This window comes from Pseudoliparis swirei, chromosome 8 (genome assembly GCF_029220125.1).
Source record: "Pseudoliparis swirei isolate HS2019 ecotype Mariana Trench chromosome 8, NWPU_hadal_v1, whole genome shotgun sequence".
Classification (NCBI taxonomy): Eukaryota; Metazoa; Chordata; class Actinopteri; order Perciformes; family Liparidae; genus Pseudoliparis; species Pseudoliparis swirei.
In genome coordinates, this window is record NC_079395.1 from 4135507 (window position 1) to 4158857 (window position 23351).

The 23351-nt window shown below is 42.9% G+C and overlaps 1 protein-coding gene across 1 annotated transcript; it reads right to left on the reverse strand.

Annotated features, from left to right (window-relative positions):
• Positions 1–1174: 1174 nt before the first annotated feature.
• retreg1 (reticulophagy regulator 1) lies at positions 1175–23128 on the reverse strand. Its single transcript, XM_056420291.1, has 9 exons — positions 22898–23128; positions 22163–22269; positions 20280–20310; positions 8285–8402; positions 7783–7867; positions 7447–7569; positions 7075–7145; positions 5764–5887; positions 1175–4767 (listed from the first exon to the last, which is right to left on the reverse strand). The coding sequence occupies exons 1-9, from the start codon at positions 23092–23094 to the stop codon at positions 4238–4240; spliced, it is 1386 nt and encodes a 461-aa protein (XP_056276266.1). The 5' UTR covers positions 23095–23128; the 3' UTR covers positions 1175–4237.
• Positions 23129–23351: the final 223 nt, after the last annotated feature.

Here is a 23351-nt window from a genome sequence, read left to right on the forward strand (position 1 = left end):
GGCCGCAGAGTGAGAGGTCCACGAGGGGATCCTCACCACCGAGCGGCGTCCCCGTCCCCCGAGTTGAATCTCTGGGTCAACTCAGCCGACTCTCACATGTCTGAGCCCCTATACACTGTCGCTCACGGTAAACGCATTCGATCGGGAGCGCGCGAGGGTTTTGATAAAGTTAGCGGAAGGATTTAAGTGACAACATCCGGTTTTGCAAAGTTAGCGGAAAGAACCACGTGAAACAACATCCGTTTTTCAAAATAAGATGTCGACAAATCATACATTAACATATAAAAGTAAACAATGAACTGTTTTTGTATCTTTATAGATCTTTTCTGAGATTTAGCTTAAATTATGCTAACATTTAAAACAGTTTTACTGTACCAAGGAAGAGATTATAAAAATAAGTCAGACTTTTGTATGTTAAAAAAAGTCCTGTAAATAGATTTCCCCAAGAGTTCAAGGAAATAAATGATGCAGATGTGTTCCATACATATCTGAAATCCCCTACAATAGCAATCAAACAATTTTAATGTATCAATTAGGACATTTTTCAAAGTAAAAGTCCTAAATGTTTAAAGAAATCTGTAATTTCTTTAATGTTTGAGTTGCTTTATATATGTATTTCCTCATAGTCCTAGGCAATAATGCTACACAATAAATAGAATGCTTCAATCGACACCGTGATCGGTGATCGGTATTATCGGATCGGCAGATACTGATTTCAGTGATCCGTGATCGGTGATTGGTATTATCGGTGATCGGCAGATACTGATTTGAGTGATCGGTGATCGGCACCAAAAACCTGATCGGTGCATCTCTCCCAAATATTCTTCATATTGCCATTTGTATGACAATTGCTCATATACTTTAAGCCTGAATAAGTATATTTATTATTTTAGAACACAGGTTGAATGTTATTTCACAAGTTTCAAAAAGTTCACCCAATTTCTTTTTAAATTCCCCTGGATTTCAGTCAATGGGGGAAAAAATTGCCTCCTAAAAAATATGAGAATTGTCCTACCCTGCATGAAGCCAGAATGAAATATAATCAGAATGTAATTATTATTGTCTCTCTGATATAATACATAATTCATAAACTACTTCATGTATTTATATCATTTACATTGTGAACATGAGAGATACAGCTGCATCCACACGTCAAACAAGCGACTCCACCGACTGCGCTACAACCTTTTATTGACTTTAATTACATAAAAGTACATTTTTGTTAATGCATTTCGGTTTTGGAACTGAATTCAAAGGACTTTTGATTTTTAGACCAACACATTGAAGCCACCACGACACAACCGGAAGATAAACGAAAAACATGAACCGTTTTCATCAGTTGGCGAAAAATATAAAATAAAATATATGTATTCAGTGAACCCTGAACCTGCATACACTCGTATTAAGAAGTCCTATGAAGTATTCTTTGTCCTATACAGTTATTACATGTGAGCTAGAAATGAACTGCAGCCACTACGAAGTCCTCTCAGGCACTGATAAACACATATGTCATCGTTAGAGTTATAGCATCACATGATTATTCAAGAGGATACATTATACATTGCCGTGTGTCTATATATTATATGAAAACGACGTATTTCAATGTCCAAGGCATGTTTCAGAAACAGTTCAATCATTCTTTATCTTCATTCTGTGAATCCACGATTGACCCACGCTTCATTAAATCACAATTAAAGGTGCAAATGGAAAGAAGCCATAACGTTTAACTTGCAGTGCACTGAAACTCTATTTTGACCTCTATTTTTTGGATCATCCTGTGATGTGAGGAACGGAGGTCTTCATGGGCTCAGTCCGACTCGTGTTCTAGAGAGCAGAAGAAGGCCCGAACTGACCAATCAGGGCTCGGGGAGGGTGTCTCCATAGTAACCCAGAGATCACACACAATGTTAGAGCTCCTCCCTCTGGAGGAAGCTTGTCCTGCTTATATCTGCATTTTCAGTTACTTGAACTCTCTTTTTTAGTTACTTGAACTACCTTCGACCCTGGAGGGCGCAATCCATCGTTTTACAGCCAATAATTTCACAAATTTCTCAAATTCATTATTTTACAGATAATTAAACACATTTTAGGGTTCTTTCCAGGAAACATCTGGTTTAAAATATTTAGGAAATAAGAGACTTTCACAATAAAACATCCGGCAAGGAGAAAAGGTCTGTTGGCAGAAGTCAATGCAATGAGCTGAGGCTCATGGGTAATGTAGTACTTATGCTGTAACATGAAAGAATGATGTAATCTTTCAGTTCACCGCTGGTTTATTTGATAAGATTTTGCAGGTACTGACTCTCATCCCTAAAACCTTGACACACGACCTGCAAACCGCCCCAGGTGCTCAGCTCAAGGTCCTGACGGAGCGAACAGAACCTCAAAGAGCAGAGGAGCGGTTCTCCCTCAGCTCGCAGCTTGAGATCCTGTCCATGCAACCACACACTTTGGGCAGACTAGCAGCCACCTAGGTACCCCCATGTTCCCTATGTAGCCCCCAAAGGACTCCCCCTCCCCCCCTCCCCCGGGGAACACGGCCTCTGGTCTTCTCCCAGTCCACAAACCCCCAACAGGCCTGCGAGGATAAAGAGCTGGTCACACCTGGGCCAGCTGAGGCGGTTGGGGCCTCGGGTCAGGGTACGAGTTCGGTACATTTTGTTTGAAATTTGAAATTGAAATTTGAAATTTTGAGTTAGAGGATGAACTGTGTGAACTTTATGAAAGCACTGGAAGTAAAATGTTTTTTTTTTAAATGTTTAAATATATGTATTTATGCCTCAAAATATGATTTGCATGCAGTTTTTGAGAGCTGCTGCATGTTTTTGTGATTCTACTGCATACATTATTCATGAAAATAAAAAAAGGAAAGAAGAAAATAAGTTTCCTAGATTTGAATCGTTATGGTCGACTATCCAGCCAGTAGTGAATATTCTGATTATTAAAGGTATTTGTGATTGCCTACAATTTCCTGTGGAACTCTGGGTAATGTAGTTGGATGAATCAATTCGGTGTCAGGTGAGCGTTGTGAGCGGTGAGTTGTAATAAACATAACAAATATATAACAAGGTTTTTCTCCACGCTTTACTGGTGAAATGCGCTGCAGTTATACTGGTCTTTACAACGCATCTTTTTAGGGATGAATTCAAGTTTGCAATAAGGGAAAGCATTAATTCTGCGTCATATATTATTATCATATTCATTAGTCTGAACGGTTCAGTTTTTTAGGAAATTATCAGTTTTAATATTTTGTGACTAATCCAGATAAAAGTACCATCTACGAAGCGTTCATAAGCAATTTATAGTTATTAGACGGTTTGAACACTTTGTAGTGTTAGAAGACATTTGAGGTGCATAAACAGATTGTGAGTGATTGATAAAACAATACAACACAGCAGCATTTCAATACAATTTATAAAATATCAATTTACTTTTGATTGCTAATCGTATTATTCTATTAATTATAAACTATTTAACGGTTTCAGGTCTGTTTCCGAACCGTTAAGCCCCTCCCACTGTTATCGTTATAGATGTCCACAAACGTCTTTTTTTGCTTAAAAATAAGTTAGTGCCTGAACAACACTTAATGTGTTTATATACTATTTAATAATAATAAAAATTAATCAGAAAAAATTTGATTAGGTGATAAAAAGTTGCTTTTAAAAGATAAATGTAATTACAGCATACCTTATTTGAGCTGAGATCCGACCACACAATAAGTTTGTATATATCGTAATGGTCATGGACCAGTTATCAAATATCTGACCTGAACCTAATGTTGAACAGAATTAATAGGTAAATAAATAAACATGTGCAGATTGCACAGAAAGAAAAAAACCTCCACGTTCTCAAGTGAATTATTTTCACTTTATTTTCCTCTCGCTCACACCGAGTCGTCCCAGGCGCCTCATCGGCACTTTGTCACTACGAGGTCGGCAGCCGGCGCTCACTTTCCGGGCCATAATTTTTTTAAATATTGTGTATTCTGAACTCGGCATTAGGCTGCGACCATCTGATTAAAGTAACTTCCGCCTGCATTTTTTAAAAAACTAATTTTTAAAACTGTTTTGATTGGTTGATTCTACAGAAAAGAAAGAAAATGGGAACATTGTTTTCTCGCAGCTCCCCCTCCGACCCCCTCGACCCTCCCAACAGTCTTCCGTGACCAGAACACCTCCACATGTCCTCTGTCACCCCTCCTCCTTCCTCCTTCCTTCCCGATTGTACTCTTCATCAATCAGTGGCGTCTCAGGAGATTGGAGAAGAACCCCGGAGAGGCCGGCTTGTCCCTCTGGGCCCGAGCATCCTCTCTGGCGGGGGGGCCCCCCTCCCCTCCCAGCTCCCCCTCCAGTTGCTCCAGCTCCGACTGGTCCAGCAGCTCAAAGTCCTCCACCTCGCTGTCCGACTCCTCGGCCAGCTCCGGCAGCCCGGCGCCATCGGGGGGTCCGGACCGCTCCGAGTCGGAGCTCGGCGCCGGGAAGCCAACCGCCGCCTCTATCCGCTCCTGCATGGCGGCCGTGACGGCGGCGGCGATGAAGTCGCTCGCCATCTGGTTGACCAATTTGAGGGCTTGGTCGGCGGCGGGTTGGTCTCTGTGACGGGAGGGCGTGTGCCTGGATTTGATGGGCAGCTGGGGGGGAGGCGAGGGGAGGCCGAGGCTGAAGTCGTCGTCGTCGTCGTCGTCGTCGTCGCCGTTAGTCGTTGCGCCGTTGTCGAGCGAGGGGAATTCCAGAAGGCCTCCGGTGAACGCCTCTTCTCTGTCGAGGTCTGGGAGGGGAGAAGAAAGACCGTTTAAAAGATAGATAGATAGATAGATAGATAGATAAATACTTTATTAATCCCCAAGGGGAAATTTGTCGTAGCAGTAGCAGCACCAATAAACTAAACACACAAGAATAAAAAATAAAATATAAAATATAAAAAACAGGGATGAAAGATATAGATGTATACAAGTGAAAGATATAGATGTATACAAGAAGTATACAAAGTAAAATATAAAATAAAATATATATGTATATATACAACATATATGCATACACAATACAATACTAATGACTAAAATTAAATTAAATATAAAATATAAAAATAAGGGGCATGGTAATCGGATGAGCAGCACTGAGCCTTTTTGTAATATAAAAATAACAGGGTTCTTACACATTTTGACCAATGGATTTCCAGGACTTTAAACCAAATTTCCATGACCAAACTGAACTCTCGGTACAAACATGAAAAATGTAGAAAATATTGCGTATTGAGAGCGTACGCCGGCTTATATTTTGAGCGTCTTTCTTTAAAAAACATATTTATTATTTCAAACTCGGCATAAATGAACATGTGATTATAACAAATTTCCATGACTTTTCCAAAACTTTTATGATTTAAGATTTTTTCCATGACTTTTCCAGGTCTGGAAATGACCATTTTAAAATTCCATGACTTTTCCAGGTTTTCCATGACCGAACAAACCCTGAAATAAATAAACAACTCTGGTGCCACAATCAAATAAACGCGAGCAAAATGGCCGTCGCGATTGCCGTTTCGATGAGAATCGGCATCAGAGGGTCGGTGCTACCACGTTAGCCTTCGTGCTAACGGTACTGAGCGGCGGCTCATTCAGTCCGTGTGTTGCGCCGCTCGAAATAGGGGCTAAAGAAAAGTCTCTCAAAATGGCGTCCTACGAACTGCGATCATTCTTAGCTCTTGTGGTGCGGACACAATGCAAATGGGGGTTCCTACAACTCCAGAAACAAGCCCAAAACGTACCCTCTGAGTTCTCGGTCTGAGGCGTGTGTCCCTCTGACAGGTTGAAGGTGCCGTTGTCCGTCCACGTCATATCAGACGCCTCGGTGTCCGACACAGACATTTCCTTACAGACTGTGGAGTCGAGCTGCCGGAGGACAAAAAGACACCGAGACACATTTTAGAGGGTCGAGACGCAGCAGATGATCACATGATCCAACTGATGAGGAGACATTATAATGAAGCAGTCGTTTGCTGTGTACGCGTGAAGGCCTGTGGAGATGTCTTCTTCACAAGTCTTTTGGGTCGAAGAGTTCAGCTCTTAACACAAAGTCCACTTGCAGAGTTTCTGGAATTGGTTTCCTTAGTTGTGATCAAATTGCTGAGTTTTCCTGTCTTATTTTGAAATCCCTGTCTCTCATGTCATGTCCTGTGTACGGCATACGCCACCTTCCATCTGTGGAACTTTGATCATGATAAGTAAAAAGTCCCCAACATTGCAACAACAAAATTAGCATGACAAGATTCAAGTAAAAACTAAATTCTATAATTTCACAAGTTGCACACTTTATTCAAAATGGTGTACATGTCACCGCCAGTCGGTTCAAACAGTCCAAACTGTCATGATCCGGAGTATCTGTGTCTTGTTTTGTGTCTTATTTTGAAATCCTTGTGTCCTCTGTTTGCCTGCACTGCCCTCCCTGTGATTGTCTGTCTTGTTCCTGATTGGTTCCTCCCGTGTGAGCATCAAGCCCCGCCCTCATCGTATCCACCTGTGTCTCGTTCCCCAGCCTGTTTAGTCCGTGTCTTCCTGCCTGACGTGGTCAGATCATTTTAGTTTCCTCCCGTTGCCAGACTGTGGTTCTGCTCGGCTTGATTAAAAACTCTTTTGCGACCTGGATCTGATCCTGTGTGCTGCTTTTGGGTCAACGTTCTGCCCTCGTCGGCAACAATTGCATCAGCTGATGAAAGCCGCAAGACTTGGCGAGAAAGTCTGGGAAAATGTAAGCGGACTTTTGCTTTCCAGTCTCAAATCCACACGTGAGTCAAGTCTCACACGGTCAAATCCAAAATCGGAGTCCTTATTTTTGTGTCCCGCTCTCTTTTCTCAACCTACAGTCCTTCTAGCGTGACGTCGCCTCCCTCAGCATTACATTAGTTAATTAAAGGATGGAGTAAATGGGCCCATGTTGCTCCTTCTGGAACCAGTTTTGGCTTGGAGAGCAAATTCGTTTGGGCCTTGATCCGGATGTGGATCACGTGGACTGGGTTAGCTCTCACTGAACCCCGTCGCCGTCCACAGATGCATCGCGAGATCGAAGATGAGTGACCGACCTTTGGAAACATGGAGGAGAGGTCCGACTCGATGCCTTCTTTCTCTGTCTGAGCCAGCGTGATTCTTCTCTCTGACGGGACGGAAACATGGATGCGATAGATTTAGTCTTTTAGTCCGATACGGAATACGAACAGTAAAAGAAGGATTGTTGGGGCCGTGATGTACGGACATAATGTACAACATTCTCATGATTGAATATCTGTAATGGACCTATTGAGATTCCATCTGCATCCACTTCAAGAAAATATTTCCATTTTGCTGTTTCACGGTTTTTTTTATTAAAGTTTTTTTATTTATTCTTCATGTAGTTTGAAAGGAATAGAGGACAAAACTTTTTCAAAATATAATGTATTGACATATTTCCTACGTACCATGGTTCTCTTTGATTTTCTGAAGGAACTCCCCGATGCCAAAGTCCAGCTTCTGCAGAACTGGATCCAGCCACACACCGACCTCGTGACATGAGACCAGAGGCCAAAAGAAAACGCCGAGAACTGCAACAAGATAATAAACATGTCATAATGTGTATTTTCTTTCATAGAAAACAATTAACATACCAGAAAACATGTAAGTAGCACGACTCTATCAAGGTAGACGGTGCAAGTGGTAGAAATAAGATGAAGCTTTCTATAAAGTAGAATATTTAGAATACATATACGTCTCTTGCACATGATGAGACCATTTCTATCATGCCAAAGGGTACTCACCAAGAATATATAAGATAATGATCCCTGGAATGTAGCGTCCTAAAACGGCAAAGAAGGTGCATATACTGCAAAAAAGCAGACAAAACTAGAAGAGAAAGACAACGACAAGGAAGGACACCGTTAACTAGTTATCGTACACATTCAGTACCCGTTACTTTCGCAGGAAAAGGTCCGCATTTTGGAAAATATGCTTAATCCTGAAGCCTAAAAACCACATTTAATTTACATTTATGAATAAACTAATTAGTTTCATGTGTTGAGCTTTCGAAGGACCCAGGCTGTGCGTTTCCCTCAGCTTGCCGTCTTAATGCAAAGCTAAGCTAACCAATTTCTGGGTCCATACACAGATGCGAGAGTTGTATTGATTCTCTCAAAGTAAGCAAATAATAATGTTCCTGAAATGTTGACGTAGTCAAGAAAATGCAGAAATGCGACAGACATGGTGGGATTACATCGCTCTTCTCCACCATGTGAAGCGCCAGTCTTCAGAACTCGGCCTCACCTTGCCGGGGCTCTGCTGTCTGAAGGCCGATGTCTCCTGGAGGAAGAGTCTGATGGAGTCGCTGAGCTGAGGTCCGGTCTCGGACTGGCCGTCCTGACCCGAGTCGATGATCTCCCAGCTACAAGAAAAGACAGAGAAGCTATAAGATGACTCACCTTGACGGTGTAAGCTGCCATACAGGTGTCTGAAAGGCTTTGTTTAACGACAAAAGATAATGTTTCTCTAACCTCATTGAAGTCGTTGCCAAAACTTTATTAGGTGCTTTTATTCTTGGGTTATTTGGGAGTTGTTCCTGATCCGATGTGAGGTTTTGGGACAGGGATGTCTATGTGTACAGATTGTAAAGCACTCTGAGACAAATTTGTAATTTGTGAAATTGGGCTATACAAATAAACTGAATTGAATTCTTAATTTTATGATTTTTTTCTTAATTTGTATTCTATTATTTTTGGACCTTTATAGACAAGGCAATCAGAAAAGTATCATCAGTCGCTGCGCTATTTTCACTGCTCTGCAGACGACTCAACTTTACTGCAGCAAAACTCAGATTTAAATGACACAACTTGTGAGCTTGTGAACTTTAGAGCAGGAGTCAGGAACCTTTTTGACTGGGAGAGCCATAAAAGCCAAATATTTCTAAATATATTTTATTGAGAGCCATATAGTATTTTTAACGTATAATAAATTAAATATGACTTGCTTTTAATGCGACTTCTGGTGCTGCATGATGCTACTGGGGGGGGGGGGGGGGGGTGCAGGTGACGAGAAGTATAAACGCGACATGTAGAGACAGAAATGACATGCTGTTGTGTAGAGACGATCAATATCAGACGTTTAGTTTAATAATAGAACAAAGCCGTCTTTAAGAAAAGGACCTTAAATTACTTCTGCTGTAATCTGGCGCGATAGAGAAAATTACAGGGGGGCGGGCGGAGATTTTTTTTTTCCAACTCAAAATTGTTTGGGATATGCCGTCACGTGAAGAGCCATATATGGCTCGCAAGCCATAGGTTCCTGACCCCTGGTTTAGAGGTAATAGTGTTGATCATTATTGTGTTCGGGGCTACACCTCCCTATGACTCATTCACATCTATTCTGTCAATCTCCACATTCAGCCCTCTGAGACCAGCTGTCCCAAAGGTCAAGAGTTTTTTTAAATTGTACCTTTAAATTTCGTTCGCCACTTTTCTCTCCTTGTGTTGTCCCTGAATGTGCTTTATATATAAAGAAACTTGACTTGTTGATATGTGTAGATGGTCATCATGTAATTACTGATATGGTATGTCGTGACTTTACATTCAAAACAGTCTCAAAATTTGACTTGACCATGATTGAAGAGGTTTATTTAGAGGCAGTGGCGGTTCGTCCATAGGGGGCGCTAGGGCGCCCCTTAAAAAATTTTGGAAAAAAAAGGAAGAAGAAAAAAAAAAAAAAAAATTGTCAAATGCCAAACCGTGTTGACGACTAAATGTGTGTGGAGGTGTGTGCCTGCCCTAAATAACCTGTGTTTAAGAAAATATATATATATTAAATATAATATATCCAGAAGCCTTAGTTTCGGGCGCTGCGGGGTGTGTGGTGTGTAACGGCATCGCAATAACATTTCAGTCGTTTTGCAAATGACCGGCTGTTTTGCGGATGATGATTAGAATTTTAAAGACACAATCGCACGCGCGACGCCATTCGCCATCAGAGAGATCCGAGACCCAGAGAGCCCACAGAGCAGTGGCACCAGGCCTGGTTTTTTCCGGCAGGGAATTTTACTATATTTATTGAATTGTTGTTTGCATCCTTGGTGTTTTTTTCTCTATGTGAATTTTTTTGCAAATGTCTGCAAATTACATGAATATCTTTAAATAAATTATTCATACCCAAATCCTACCAATATTTATCAACAAATACCCGCATCATACAGATTTTACACAATACGTATTATCTTATTACACAACTAATAATATATAGGAAAATAACTGTTTAGGGGGGGAAAACTTGTTTAGGGGAACTGTTTTTTTAATGCTAATTTAATGCATTATTATAAACTTTGTAGATATTACAAATATATTTACAAAAATGATAGCAATGCTGACTATGTAAAAAGCATATTTGGTTTTGGGCTGGTTTGATTTGGCCATGGGCTGGTTTTTGTCACACACCCCACCTGGCAACCCTCAATGGTTTTTTATATTGCTGAGGGTGAGTGAGTGAAAACGATGTTGCACTATTTTTTTATTCTTTTTTAGATTATAGATTAATTGTATAATATACGCAAATATAATAAAATCCAGTGTCGAGCGCACAGCTGTCGTGTCATTGAACCTGCAAACATATATTATCTGGGTTTGGTGAGTGGTTTTTGCCTCCGTTGATTTTTTTTTGTTACATTTTATTGTCCTTTTAGTGTATGGTTTGTGTGTATTAATTGTGTTTGAGTGTATGCAGAGACCTTCTGCAGGTATGTGTTTCTTTTGTTTTTTTGATTTTCTTTTTCTCTGCTGAAAAAGCTGCTCTAGCTCATATTGTTATTATTTTTTTCATTAGTCTCTCTTTTTTCCCCTTGTATATTACATGTCATGGTTTTTTGATGAGAATTATTATTTTTTATTTGCTGAGGGGAAGTGAAGTGCAGAAGACAGATCAAGCAAATGTGTGTGTGTCTGTTTGTCTTCTTGCAAGTGAATAAAAAAAATCCTGAATCTGAGCTTCAGCTTTCTTTCTTCATCTGTAACATCTCCATCTGCATCTGCTCCTCTTCATTTGAGGTGAAGGTCTTTTTATTTTCAAACCTCAAAAACCCAATGTTTCTTAATTAAATTCTGCTCCAAATTCTCATGCCCAAAGTTACAAAGTGTGTGTGTGTTGTTATTGGACAGTGTTGAGCACGCCAGGTTCTTAAATAAAGCTTTTTTTTTTTACAATATTCTCTCAAACTCTTTTTCTTCTCATGTTTGAGTGTTTTTTAACAAATACTGCGCCCCCCCAAAAAAAAATTTCACCAGCCGCCACTGTTTAGAGGCGTAGCATTATACTGGTTGAGGGTCATTGATCAGATTTAGTCAAATAAATAAAGGCCCACCCAATGCAATGCCATAGTCTAAATTAAGAAGCCCGCTATAAAACTGGCATGATGACTCAATAGACAGGTGGCGGATGAGAATTGGAACGTGAATGTGGTTTCCATGCTGTGTTTCGGAGTGGCCACCTGGTGAGGTAAGAAGCTTTCCCTAAAAAGCATCTCATGTTTTAAAGCTCCGTCGTCAGCCCTCGTGCTCACGTCCCATATAACCGCTATAAAAATAAAAACCCATGTGGCTCATGTGGAAGACATGTGAGATAAATAGATGACTGAGTGAGACAGCCAAAGTCCTGCTACCTCCCTTAGCGTAAAAAAAAGGAAAACTCTCTACAACTAGAATGGGCACTCGGTAGAGCGCATACCTTTGCATATCACAAGATTGGGCTATAAACATGTTGGCATTAGTTGCATGGCAATTGGATACAAATGGACCGCGCTATGGTAAAAATAAGATGTTGACCTTTTCATGACCTTGACCTTGACCTTTGACCCGATCGATCCCAAAATCTAATCAAATGGTCCCCGGATAATAACCAATCATCCCACCAAATTTTATGCGATTCGGTTTAATACTTTTTGACTTATGCGAATAACACGCACGCACGCATACAAATACACGGCGATCAAAACAAATATCGATGTATATGTTTTTGAAGAATACCAAAAGCTGAAGAAAAAATGCCACTGGTGTTCGGATCAAATTGAAACTGCCTCAACAGCTTCCATCAGATTCATTGAAAATGCACTAAACTGAGAGGATGGGAACTACATGTCCTGTGAAAGCAGCTGTCGTGGAAACAGCTGCTGGGGGATTCACCGTGGAGTTCGGCTTACCGAGCAAATTCCCACCCATGAACACAGCTGTGAGGGTCCTGTGCTCATTAGGAAAACGTGTGATTTATATTTATAAGAAAAGGTATTTTTCCAATAGTTGTTCACTATTTCAAAAAGGGGCTTAAGCTAGGGTTTGGGGATCTGATCACACGCTGTTAAACTACATAATTATACAGGACAACTCTAACATTAAAAACTACAAATGCCACTCTCATGGTGGAAAAGTGAGTGAATGAAGTCATTGGAATAGAGCGCTGCAGGTTTAAGTCCGAAAACCAGGAAATGAGTCAGCTTTTTTGCACTTTCAATTCCCTAATCTACAAATAAATATGTTCTTTTGACGGTTAACACACGCTTAGGGAAAGTATGTCAGTAAGTACCACTCAGGGGAAATGTGATGATTTAAAAAAGGCAGTCGCTTACAGGTGGCACTATGAAACTACTAAAAGTCATCACGCCAAAGAGTCCGCCATTTCATTTAGTTGTTTTACCCTTTCTTCCACCATAACCTCATCCAACCCCCTCCCCCACACACACACACACACACCAACACCACACACCGCCCCTCCCACCTGACCCAAACACCCAGTCTCAAATAACCCTGATCAACTTGCTGCCCTCCTACCCGACTTCGAGGCACACGCCCCTCACACGACGCTGATTTACAGGACGAAAACATGACGGGTCGGACGCGTGACAACCACAGCAGCAAGTGAGAGTATAAGGATAAGCGTTTCCCCGTTCCACGAAAGACAGACGTCTCCCTGGAAAGAGATGCAAGTCTAAAAAAGTACCTGTATCTGTGACTCTCCAATGATATGATGCTGATGTTAGAGCTTTATTCAGGATTTGATTGGCTGTATCGAAAGGTCTCAATCTAAGAAAAACTCGGGGTACCAAAAAATACATATATGTACATTTCCCAGATTGTTTTCTCCGAATTGAACACAGTAGATGTGATTGACGGATCTTATACAGTTGGATTCTATGTAGAGATGATATATATAAAATATATAAATATATATATGCCCATCTTTCTCTCCGACTGCCTCTGTTCTCAGAGATTTGTCATCGAATTCCACCTCACAAGCTCAATCCAGAAGGATAACAGTCACCTTACGACGCATGGGGTGCAAATCATGACGTGTTTCAGCCCTCGCGTCACATGCTGTCTGAGCTCCAGGAACACTTTGGATACTGAGAAGTGAAAAGATCACATTTCAACGCCCCGGATCATTTCAGACCACCAACGCCGCCATCGGCCACTGGTGGGTCCATCAATCATTCAAGACGTGTTTTCACCACTTCACTACATTACATGTCATTCAGGGAGAACAACGGGGAACAAGATGTCCAACGTTCAACACTGGATCTTGTCCCGTGTCCCGGGAGGGCCGGGAGGGCGGCGGCAGATGTCACTTTTTACCCGACCAGTAATCTCTGAGGCAACACAGGAAGCAGCGCGTCTGAGCCTCTAACAAGCCCCCGGTCACGGCACTATTAAAAATAGAGCGAGACAAACAATGCGAGGAATGGCGTCAAAAGCATCCGCAGCTCTTCGCTTGTGATTGAGAGGAAGGGGGGGAGGGGGGGTGCAGATATGTTTCCCCCAGCTGTCTGTCTGGGTACATGCCGCAGAAACTCTGACTCTGAAGCAACTAATACCTGTTTACGTTCTCCAAATGTCCGGTGAGCTGACATCAAGGGAGCGAGAAAGGATCCAGTTCACGGCGATTGCTTTCGCAAAAGGCCGGTTTGCCCACGACAGAAAGCCAAAAGCTAGCATTGTGTACGGCTTTCCAAGGAAAGCGAGGCCATTTTGGGCGTTGTTGATCTGTTTGGACCGAAATTAGGAGACAAACGTGCCAAATAATTTGAGCCAATTTCACTCGTCAGGAGAATTGGTCATACAGCTGGTACGTTAAACTGTTAAGCGTATTGCGCAATTCAAACAAAGAAATACACGATTTCAGTCCTTAGCATTAAAAAGGTTAATTTCACCCAAATCGCCACATAAAGATTTTTTTTTCAGTTTACCACATCTTTTTTCAAGCTCAGTCTTTCGTTAAAAGTAGCTGTGGGTAACTGAAATAAATATTTCTGGAAAGGCAACATTTTAATTATTATTTTCCCTCCATTGTTTTGGCACAGAAGAAATCTTTAACGCGTTTGTATCTGACAAACTTAATCCCAGACGACTAAATGGCAAGATAATAAAAGAGAAAGTGAGGAAATAGAAGGTAAATAAGGAAGTGTAGATCCTTTAAATTTCATTTTAAGTCTTTGAGTTCATTCTTCACCAGATCACACGGACACAGCTCCAGTCTTACCTCAGTCCTGCCCCACGGTCTTCAGGAGACATCTCAAGACGGTTGAGGAATTTCAGAAGATTTGACTATGCCAAAAAGAAAGGCAGCCGACCACCGGATAGTCAAGATGATCGAGGCAGCTAGAACTTGTCTTTGCGGTGAAAAAAAAGAGAAAACAAACTCAGGGTTGAGTAAAACTCAGGGTTGAGTTAACGTGCCGCACGGTGAGAGAGCAGCTTGTGTTTATCCTCAATGAAGCCCCGGTTCGAGTATTTCAAGCGGCCTCTAAAAATAAACCTGATCACACTTCATTCCAACTGACAGCAATCAGGAGGACAGGGGATGGGGTTAAGGGGGGTAGCAACAACAACACCCTCCACCACCACCCTCAACTCCACCCTCAACCCCAACAACAACCACACAAATACCAACAACTCCAGTACCACCGTGACCATCACCGCCATCAACCTCATCCCACTACCATCACCAACAGCAACCACACCACTACTCCCACCACCAACCTCAACCACACCACTACTCCCACCACCAACCTCAACCACACCAACAACCCCAGTACCACCGTGACCATCACCGCCATCAACAACCTCAACTTCACTACCACCACCAATAACAACCTCAACCGTACCATAAATTACAATCTCATCCCACTTCCATCACCAACAGCAACCACACCAACACCACCACTGCCAACCTTAACCACACTATTCCCACCACCAACCTTAACCACACCAACAACCCCAGTACCACCGTGACCATCAGCGCCATCATCAACCTCATCCCTACCATCACCAACAAAAACCACACCAACACTCCCACCACCAACCTAAACCAAACCAACAACCCCAGTACCACCGTGACCACCACCACCAATAACCTCAACCACACCACCACTAACAACAACCTCAACCGTACCACCAGTGAAAACCTTAATCCCACTACCACCACCAACAACCACACCACCACCAATAACCTCAACCATATATATATATACACATGTATATATATATATATATACACATGTATATATATATATATATACATATATATATATAACTTTTTTATTATTATTGAAAAATATCTGCCATTACTTCTAACCTCAGATAAACTGCACTAGAATAACAAAACAAAACTTGGTTTTCTAAAACATATTGTACACAAGTTTAAATTTCCCCGCATATTTCAGCTTCAGATTAAAGGAAACTAAATCTCCAAAAATACTTCCGAAGCAGGACATTGAAGCAGGCGGACGTTACTACACGCATACTTTCTTGGAAATCCAAGCCATGTCTCGACACCGTGACTGTGTTTACGTGCGGCTCCGTCGCGTCATTTGACTCGTGGTCCGATTGTTGTGTTGTTTTCTACCAGTCGGCCTCCGTCCAATCAAAAGGCTTCCTCTGAAGCACACCCCCCATCCCCATCTGTGTCAAGTGCTCTAATTGACTGGACTGCTACAAGCCACACCTCTGAATGAGTTGAAGCCAAGGAGAAACAGCCGAGTCACACACACACACGCACACACACACACACACACACACACACACACACACACACACACACACACACACACACACACACACACGCACACACACACACACACACACAGAGGTCAGGTTTCAGACACTTGGTGTTTGTTGTGGAAACAAACAGCGGCACCGCGAAGTCGTTCCTCAAAGCCACCGAAAACAAAAACCCACATATCATAAGTCACGTGACGTTCTGTCCACATGACGTGTCTTTTTGATATTCACACTCGAAGACGATGGTGAAAACAAAATGACAAATTACTTCTGTCTCGTCGCCCTGCAGAAGACAATATACGAGTGTTTTCTGATCTCATTGGTCGGTTACAAATAATGAAGTTAAAAAGTGGTGTTTTTTCTTAACACGCGGTTACCACGGTTACTTCATTAGGTTTATGCAACGCAACTCCTTAGTTAGGTTCGGGATTTGGCTTAAAATGACCACAGAATGTAAACAGATGACTTAATACTCAAATACTTCATCGACGCGGGACGCAGACAGCAGTCTCTCGTGGTAAATCCGAGCCTTACCGTCGCCCGGTAAACTTATTGCCGATTCATGACAAAATCTAAATGGAATCCTCCGCCAAAAAAAAAAATGTGTATGGGAAAGTCTTTTCTATGTGTCTTAAATGAGTCTGCGCATTTGCGTCTGTTCACGGCTAACCAATCGTTTCCCGGAATATTTTGGGTCGCCAGTTAAGGACCTCTCGTTTTTGCGGTGGTTCAAACTTTATCGAAAAACACCTTCTAGTGCCCGTTCTAGTGGCATTGAACCGAACGCTTGAGGGCATTTGAACATCAGTTCACATCTGTAAACAACAGTTTCTTGAGACTTGTTTACCAATTTTAGTTTTGGCGTTGCTTTGAGTTTTCCGATACAGGACGTCTTGATTTTGTCAACCGCTGATTCTCGTTCTCACTCGGTTGAAAAACTCTTTAGACGCATAATCTTTCTCAACATACGAGCATGAACTGAAAATATCTCCGTCCTTCTTAAAAAACGCTCGATAGATTCAATTGACAATGTTTTTGAGTTTCCTCATTTGGCCTTTCACTCGCTTCCCTTAACCGTCCCGCGAGGGATAACGCGGCGTATTCATATCCATCCTCACTTCCGCTGTTTCTTTTGGACGGTGTGTGTTGGGCTCACACACCTACAGGAACACACTCTCACACTCCGCTCAGTGCCTCGCCGCCGCTAAGCTGGCCGACAGCTTGGCGAGTCATCCTTCTGTCCGTGACACACCTGTCGGAAATCTGCCCTTCACTGAGTGCAGCTCTTTAGTTTTATATTATCTTTCACAGCACACACAAACACACACACACACACACACACACTCGCACAACAGGGAAGGACAGTGCTGGCTCAAACATCCCAGCTGTCAGCTCGCATTTTGCTAATCTCCCACAAGCCTTTGCCCGAGACTTGTTCTGAGCCTACCCACAAGACACCTGTGACGGACAACAGCAGGTGACAACAACACCATCCAAATGTGCAGAGAGAGAGAGAGAGAAAGAGGGAGAGAGAGAGAGAGAGAGGGCAAAGAGTTTTTTAGTACTAGATATGCAAACGAGGTGAGAGGGTGATAATGAGTGAAACAGCCGTCGGTCAAACTTCAACCAGATTAATACTTGTTCAACTTTAAAATAAAAATGCACATGACCATTATAGACGTCATCAAAGTGTTGGAACCTCTTTTCACTGCAGAATCCATTTGACATCCTTCAAACAGACGTGGTGGACCGATCGCCTTGTTTTGTTTTGACACAAAAATCAGTTTTTTATGTTCTATGAGGTAAAAATGACCCAAAATATAGCTCGAGATAAAAAACTAGAGTCAGTCGTTTTGTCATGGCGTCATTAGACTCCTTGAAGAATTAATGTTGTGGATACCTCCTTCCCCTTGAAGACTGTATTCACGCTGACACGTCTCCCTGATTATTGAAACTATTTGTGTGTCTTTACGCCCTGAAACCCTCCCGAGTCGCCCTGACCTGGACCCACCGGGCCTCACCGGTTACATAACTCCGATGTGTTGCATCCAGCCTGGCGCCCACAAATCCCCGTCACCGCCACTGAATCCCACCGAGCCTTCCGGGCTAGGCATCCAGTAGCGGATCACCACCCCCCCACACACACCCCACACACACACACACACATACACACTTCAAAATGAGACCCGGTTGAACTTCTCTAATCCAGACAGGAGCTGTGTGCGAGAACGCAAATGTCGGTCGGAGCGTTGAAGAGATTTTTACGCCGGCACAAAGTCGTCCGTGTGGGAGGGGCCTAAACAACTCGGCACCTTCATTCAACATATTGTTCATATTCTTGATGGCGATTTGGAGAAGAATCCAATATCGTGATTTTGTTTGAGAGCATTTCTTTTCGAGCGATGATCGTCAGTAACGTGGATATAATGAGAAAAAAATCGGTTCTGAAAATGACAGCATCAACTTTACCGTTATGCAGCCTTTAAAACAAGGAAAATACAACATTACGATATCCTGAATCTAACACCGTGTCCAGTCTAGTATCAATATATCGATATGTTGCGCAACCTAATTGTGGCGAGCAGTAAATTGGTCGTAGAAAAACCCAAAAATGCTACGGAAGAGCTCCTCCGGTGGATGCTCCAAAAAGTGCATCTAGGGATAAAATGAAGATACCGAATCTCATCCAGATTATTATATATCTTTTTATTATAAAAAGGGAAATCGAAAAGAAATATTGACTGACTTTTTGGCAGCATTTCAGGATAGTTGTTTGGAATTCATTTTTTAAAAGGTGGCACAGTTAGCATCTGGACCCATTTATGTTAAAGAGGATATTTGGCTCTTTGTTAGATGAGTCCATCAACATCTGAAAAGAAGGGGTGGGGCTTAAGAGCTCCTCGGACCTGAGGCTACTCCACTACCCAGCATGCTCCTTGTCTGAGCCCACAGAGACCTGGATCCATCGTGGTCCAGGATCAAGCTGCACCGAGAGCAGGACTCCAGGGGCAGTTTGCTGCAGTCGTATTTTTTTTATTTAAATGTACGACAGGAATGTTCTACTGTTTTTGTTTCTCTTTGTTTGTTACGTCTCAAACGTGTGTCGCAAAAAGGCAAGAAATGACCCTTGAGTTGTATTCCTGTTTCCTGTTCCACACAAGTCATCCGTGAAAAGAGGAACCCAGAAAAAGTATCGGTGCTAAACAATGCAGAGACGTACTTATGGCATACTTCCACTGTCACGTGACTCGGGGCCCAGAACCCGAATCTTCAGGTGATCCCGTCACTTCTTTTGACCCCCGACTGCGCTCACGAAATAAATTCACTCTCGATATCTCAAGCGCACAGTGTGTGATTTTTCTTCCGTTTTTTTCCGCGTGACTTGAATCTGAGCCGTCACGTAGTTTCATTGGATCAGACGGTCATGTGGGACCAATCAGCTCCGCCGGGCTGCAGACGCTTAACAGACGACCCTCGATTCAGATGGAAACGGGTCTTTGTCGGTTATAGTTGTTTTAGTTTTAGTTGCAGACGTCGTCTCAAAAGTTCTCTTGGAAACGCGTTGATGGAGAGATTTCTACATCCAGAACCCTGGATTTATAAACACATATTTCCATCTCCATTAATAACAACTAATAATGTTTAGCTTAATCCTCAATTAGCTAAAGATAAATGCAGTATGGTCGTATTAAACTAACTGATTTGGGCTTCCGAGTTCAAATTACCCAGACTACCCTGCAGCTAGGGCTGTCACCGTATCCCCCCCCCCCCCAAAGAATGAATACTGTCACAAATCTATCCATCTTTAACTTTGATTCTTCAGAATTTTTTCTCTTTTTTTGGCTAATTAATTTCAATTAAAATACGATAGTATGACGACCAGAACTGTGTGAAAGAAAAGAACAATTATACGGCAATTATTGTGACATCAATATCTAATTTATATTTGCTCACCTGCTGACCGTTGAGGATGTCTAATGAATTAAAAATAAATAAATATAAATCAACCACCGTCAAATAATTATATTTCTTCTACTTTAATGTTTTTTTTCCAATTTACTCTTTTCCGATTAAATTAGACAGTAAGATAACCCAGAGCTTTGACCCCGCCCACTAACTGTTCTCAACCAATGAGATGATCCCTGATCCCAGACCTGCCTTTAAGATATTGTTCTAGAACTAAAATCAACACAAACACACACACACACATACACATACATCCCCTTCAGATGGCCTACCTTGCCGTCATGCTGCGCCACAAGTGAGCTCCTGTGGGAGAAAACAGATCTATTATTCAGGAAGGTCACATCAACGGAAAATGGCATAATAATGAGAGGAGGAATAACAATATTGAACAATAATATAAAACAGGTTTTCATGGAAATTACTCAGTCATAAAACACTAAAAAAGCTGCTCATGACCACACAATACTTATGTGAAAGTGTTTTATGTTATGTGTCAGTAACATGTCCCTTCATTGGAGCTACAAGTGCACAGAAGCATGTGGAGGTGAGATGGCGTGAAGAAGCAGCTCTCTATGTGTCTTCTATCAAACGATCACCGTCCCAAATTATGATGAATTGGCTGGTTAGGCTGAGACGTCGAGCCAATCGACCCCCACTACCCACGGACAAAGACTCTCTCTGAAAGATTGTGGAGGGTACCCGGACCTGGGTACCCTAATGCTATGTGTCGCATCATTCTGCTACCTACAGAGTTTACATCACGTAACTGTGTACATTCAATCAAGCTAACATGGACATAGCGCTGAAGGAACTCTCGGGGCGCAGCCAGCGAGCAGCACACCTCGGCTCTGCCATTGGTGGCGACTTCAACCACGAACCTGGGACATCCGGAAGGCGGCAGGTCCCGACCATCATCCCGCCTCTGGAGACCGTAGCCCTCACCTCGATTGTCAGTAAATGCTTGAGAGGTTGGTCAAGGACTTCATTTGTTCCATGTTGCCTGCACGCTGGACCATGGCATTTGCGCATAGTCAAAAACAGGATCCACCGGCGCCCTGCTCTACCACTTCCTCGCCCTTTCCACCACCCTGGAGAGGCTCACAGTCGTGTCTGTTTGTGGACTACAGCTCAGCGTTCAACACTGTTCAACACTATTGTCGACACCAAAGCCAGACAGGTCTAGGCAGGTCACCTGGCTGGACTGCAGCTGGACTGATACTGGACTTCCTGTCCGGCGCCGGGGCGTGGTGGTGAGGATGGTACACCCCTCAGCAGGAGACGCACACCTCGGCCCCCCCTCAGGGATGCGTGTGACCTCCTGTACTACTCCAGTACCACACGCTTGGACAAGCAACAGCTCAATCAAGTTTGCTGGCGTCACACATCACAGCGGCTGATCACCCTGACGGATTGGACGGCTACAGCAGTGAGGGAGGAGGGACAGCCCTGGGTGCAGTGCGGCAGCGAGACAAGCTGCGATCCCAGCAAGAAGCAGGACCAGGGTGAACCGTGGAGACCAGGAGAGCGGAGAGCACACCCCGCTCCAACATAGAGAGGAGCAGTAGAGGGCAGGCCAGCTTCAAGTCCTCGGCGTGCACATCTCCACTCGGCATCCAACAACGCCCACCACCACTTGGCGAGTGAAAATCAACATGTGAAGACCATGTGGGTAACTCTACCGCCGAATAGTTTCAGCATCACCGCATCCTCAGATCATTCATCACCAGTCATCCGGGGAGTGTTCTGACAGGTTGGCGCCCTGAGTCTGCAACTGCACCGCCTCGGGTGTGGGGCCCTTGAAATATCAGTGGAATAAATAAAAACCTCGCCGTGTGAGTTCCCCTGGTGGTCAGTAGAGAGAATGCAGCATTAAAACGTGGAGCATAGACTTCTATACAACCAGAGGAGTCACCCCCTGGTGGTCAGTAGAGAGAATGCAGCATCAACACATGAAGCATAGACATCTTTACAACCAGAGGAGTCGCCCCCTGGTGGTCAGGAGAGAGAATGCAGCTTCAACACATGAAGTATAGACTTCTTTACAACCAGAGGAGTCGCCCCCTGGTGGCCAGTAGAGAGAATGCAGCTTATGTAGGATGCAGTATGTAGATCTGTACATATATATATATATATATATATAGTATTGTGGTGATACCTGTGGATCTGGACCTAGCGAAGTCTCCGGCGGTCGTCATGACGACCAGCAGAGCCATCAGGAGGACCAGGAGGCTGTAGGTTCGGAAGGAGCTGAAGGCCACGAAGCTGAAGGGAAACCAAGCAAATATTTCACTGACGTCAGACTCCAGTTTGTCAACAGCATAACATGTTCTGATTTTAATATTTTGGTTTTCAGAGCTTGTCAGCATTTTAATCCTATTTAATTCAGATATTTCCATGTTTCCTGTGTACTCTCTTATGTTATGCTGCCGGAAAGCTCATTCTGGTTGTTTTTTTAAGTCTGTATTTCAGGCAAGAATTACCAAAAAATCAATTAAAATAAAAACTATTTATTTATTTTCCCCCACAGTTATGATGTTGTTGGGACAAATGTATCTTTTTAATAATTATGTTAACAACATTTCTGAATAGTTTACAGATTGTTCAGTTTCATGAGATATTTAACAAATACCATTTATTTTGTCCTTGTGAAAATAACTGAAATCATTATATGTCCTTAAAAACATGATTGGAGGAGCTATATTACACATGCATAAAGGGATTTCAATAAATAAATAAAAAGAGTAAAAGAAAATATCTTTGAAAATATCTTAAATGTGAAGGAGGGAAAAATATTTATATATATATACATATAAATCGGGGATCTATGTAATGTATATCTTTTAGAGTTATCAGGAGGCATCAGTCTGATGTCCTGCGTCATGACGCCTACCAGATCCCCGCGTTGGCTGCAGCGAACAGGGCTAACGTCCTGCACGGTCTCTGCCTCCAGCTGACCAGGCCGGTGAGGCGACACCCCGCGCCGCCCGGAGGCCTCTCCTCCCGGCAGAGTGGCCGGCTGGGGGGCCCCGGCGGCCCGGCGGCCACCTCCCCGCAGCCCGCGGTTCCTGGTTCCCGGCTCCCCAGCATTGGATCACAACGCTCTGCCGCTCCGCTACTCCGCAGAGATCCGCGTCAAGTTAACCGGATGGTTTGGGATGACGGCACTTCCGGTGTCGGCTTTTCAAAATAAAAAGCAGCAACGTTTTGAACGAGAACAGTAGCAGTAATAGCAGATGGACCTTACAACAAGCAAACGTTATTTATTTACTAAAGTACAATTATATTGTGTTATAAGTGTGTCTAAATATACTGCATCCAACAATGCACTTTTGTATATTCAAAGC

Excerpts from the sequence above, each read along its gene's own strand:
- retreg1 (XM_056420291.1), bottom strand. The coding sequence starts at position 23,094 with ATGCTGGGGAGCCGGGAACCAGGAACCGCGGGCTGCGGGGAGGTGGCC. Across the intron at positions 20,311-22,162 it reads CGCTAGGTCCAGATCCACAG|GAGCTCACTTGTGGCGCAGC; the intron begins GTATCACCACAA and ends TTTCTCCCACAG. Across the intron at positions 8,403-20,279 it reads TGGCGCAGCATGACGGCAAG|CTGGGAGATCATCGACTCGG; the intron begins GTAGGCCATCTG and ends CTTTTCTTGTAG.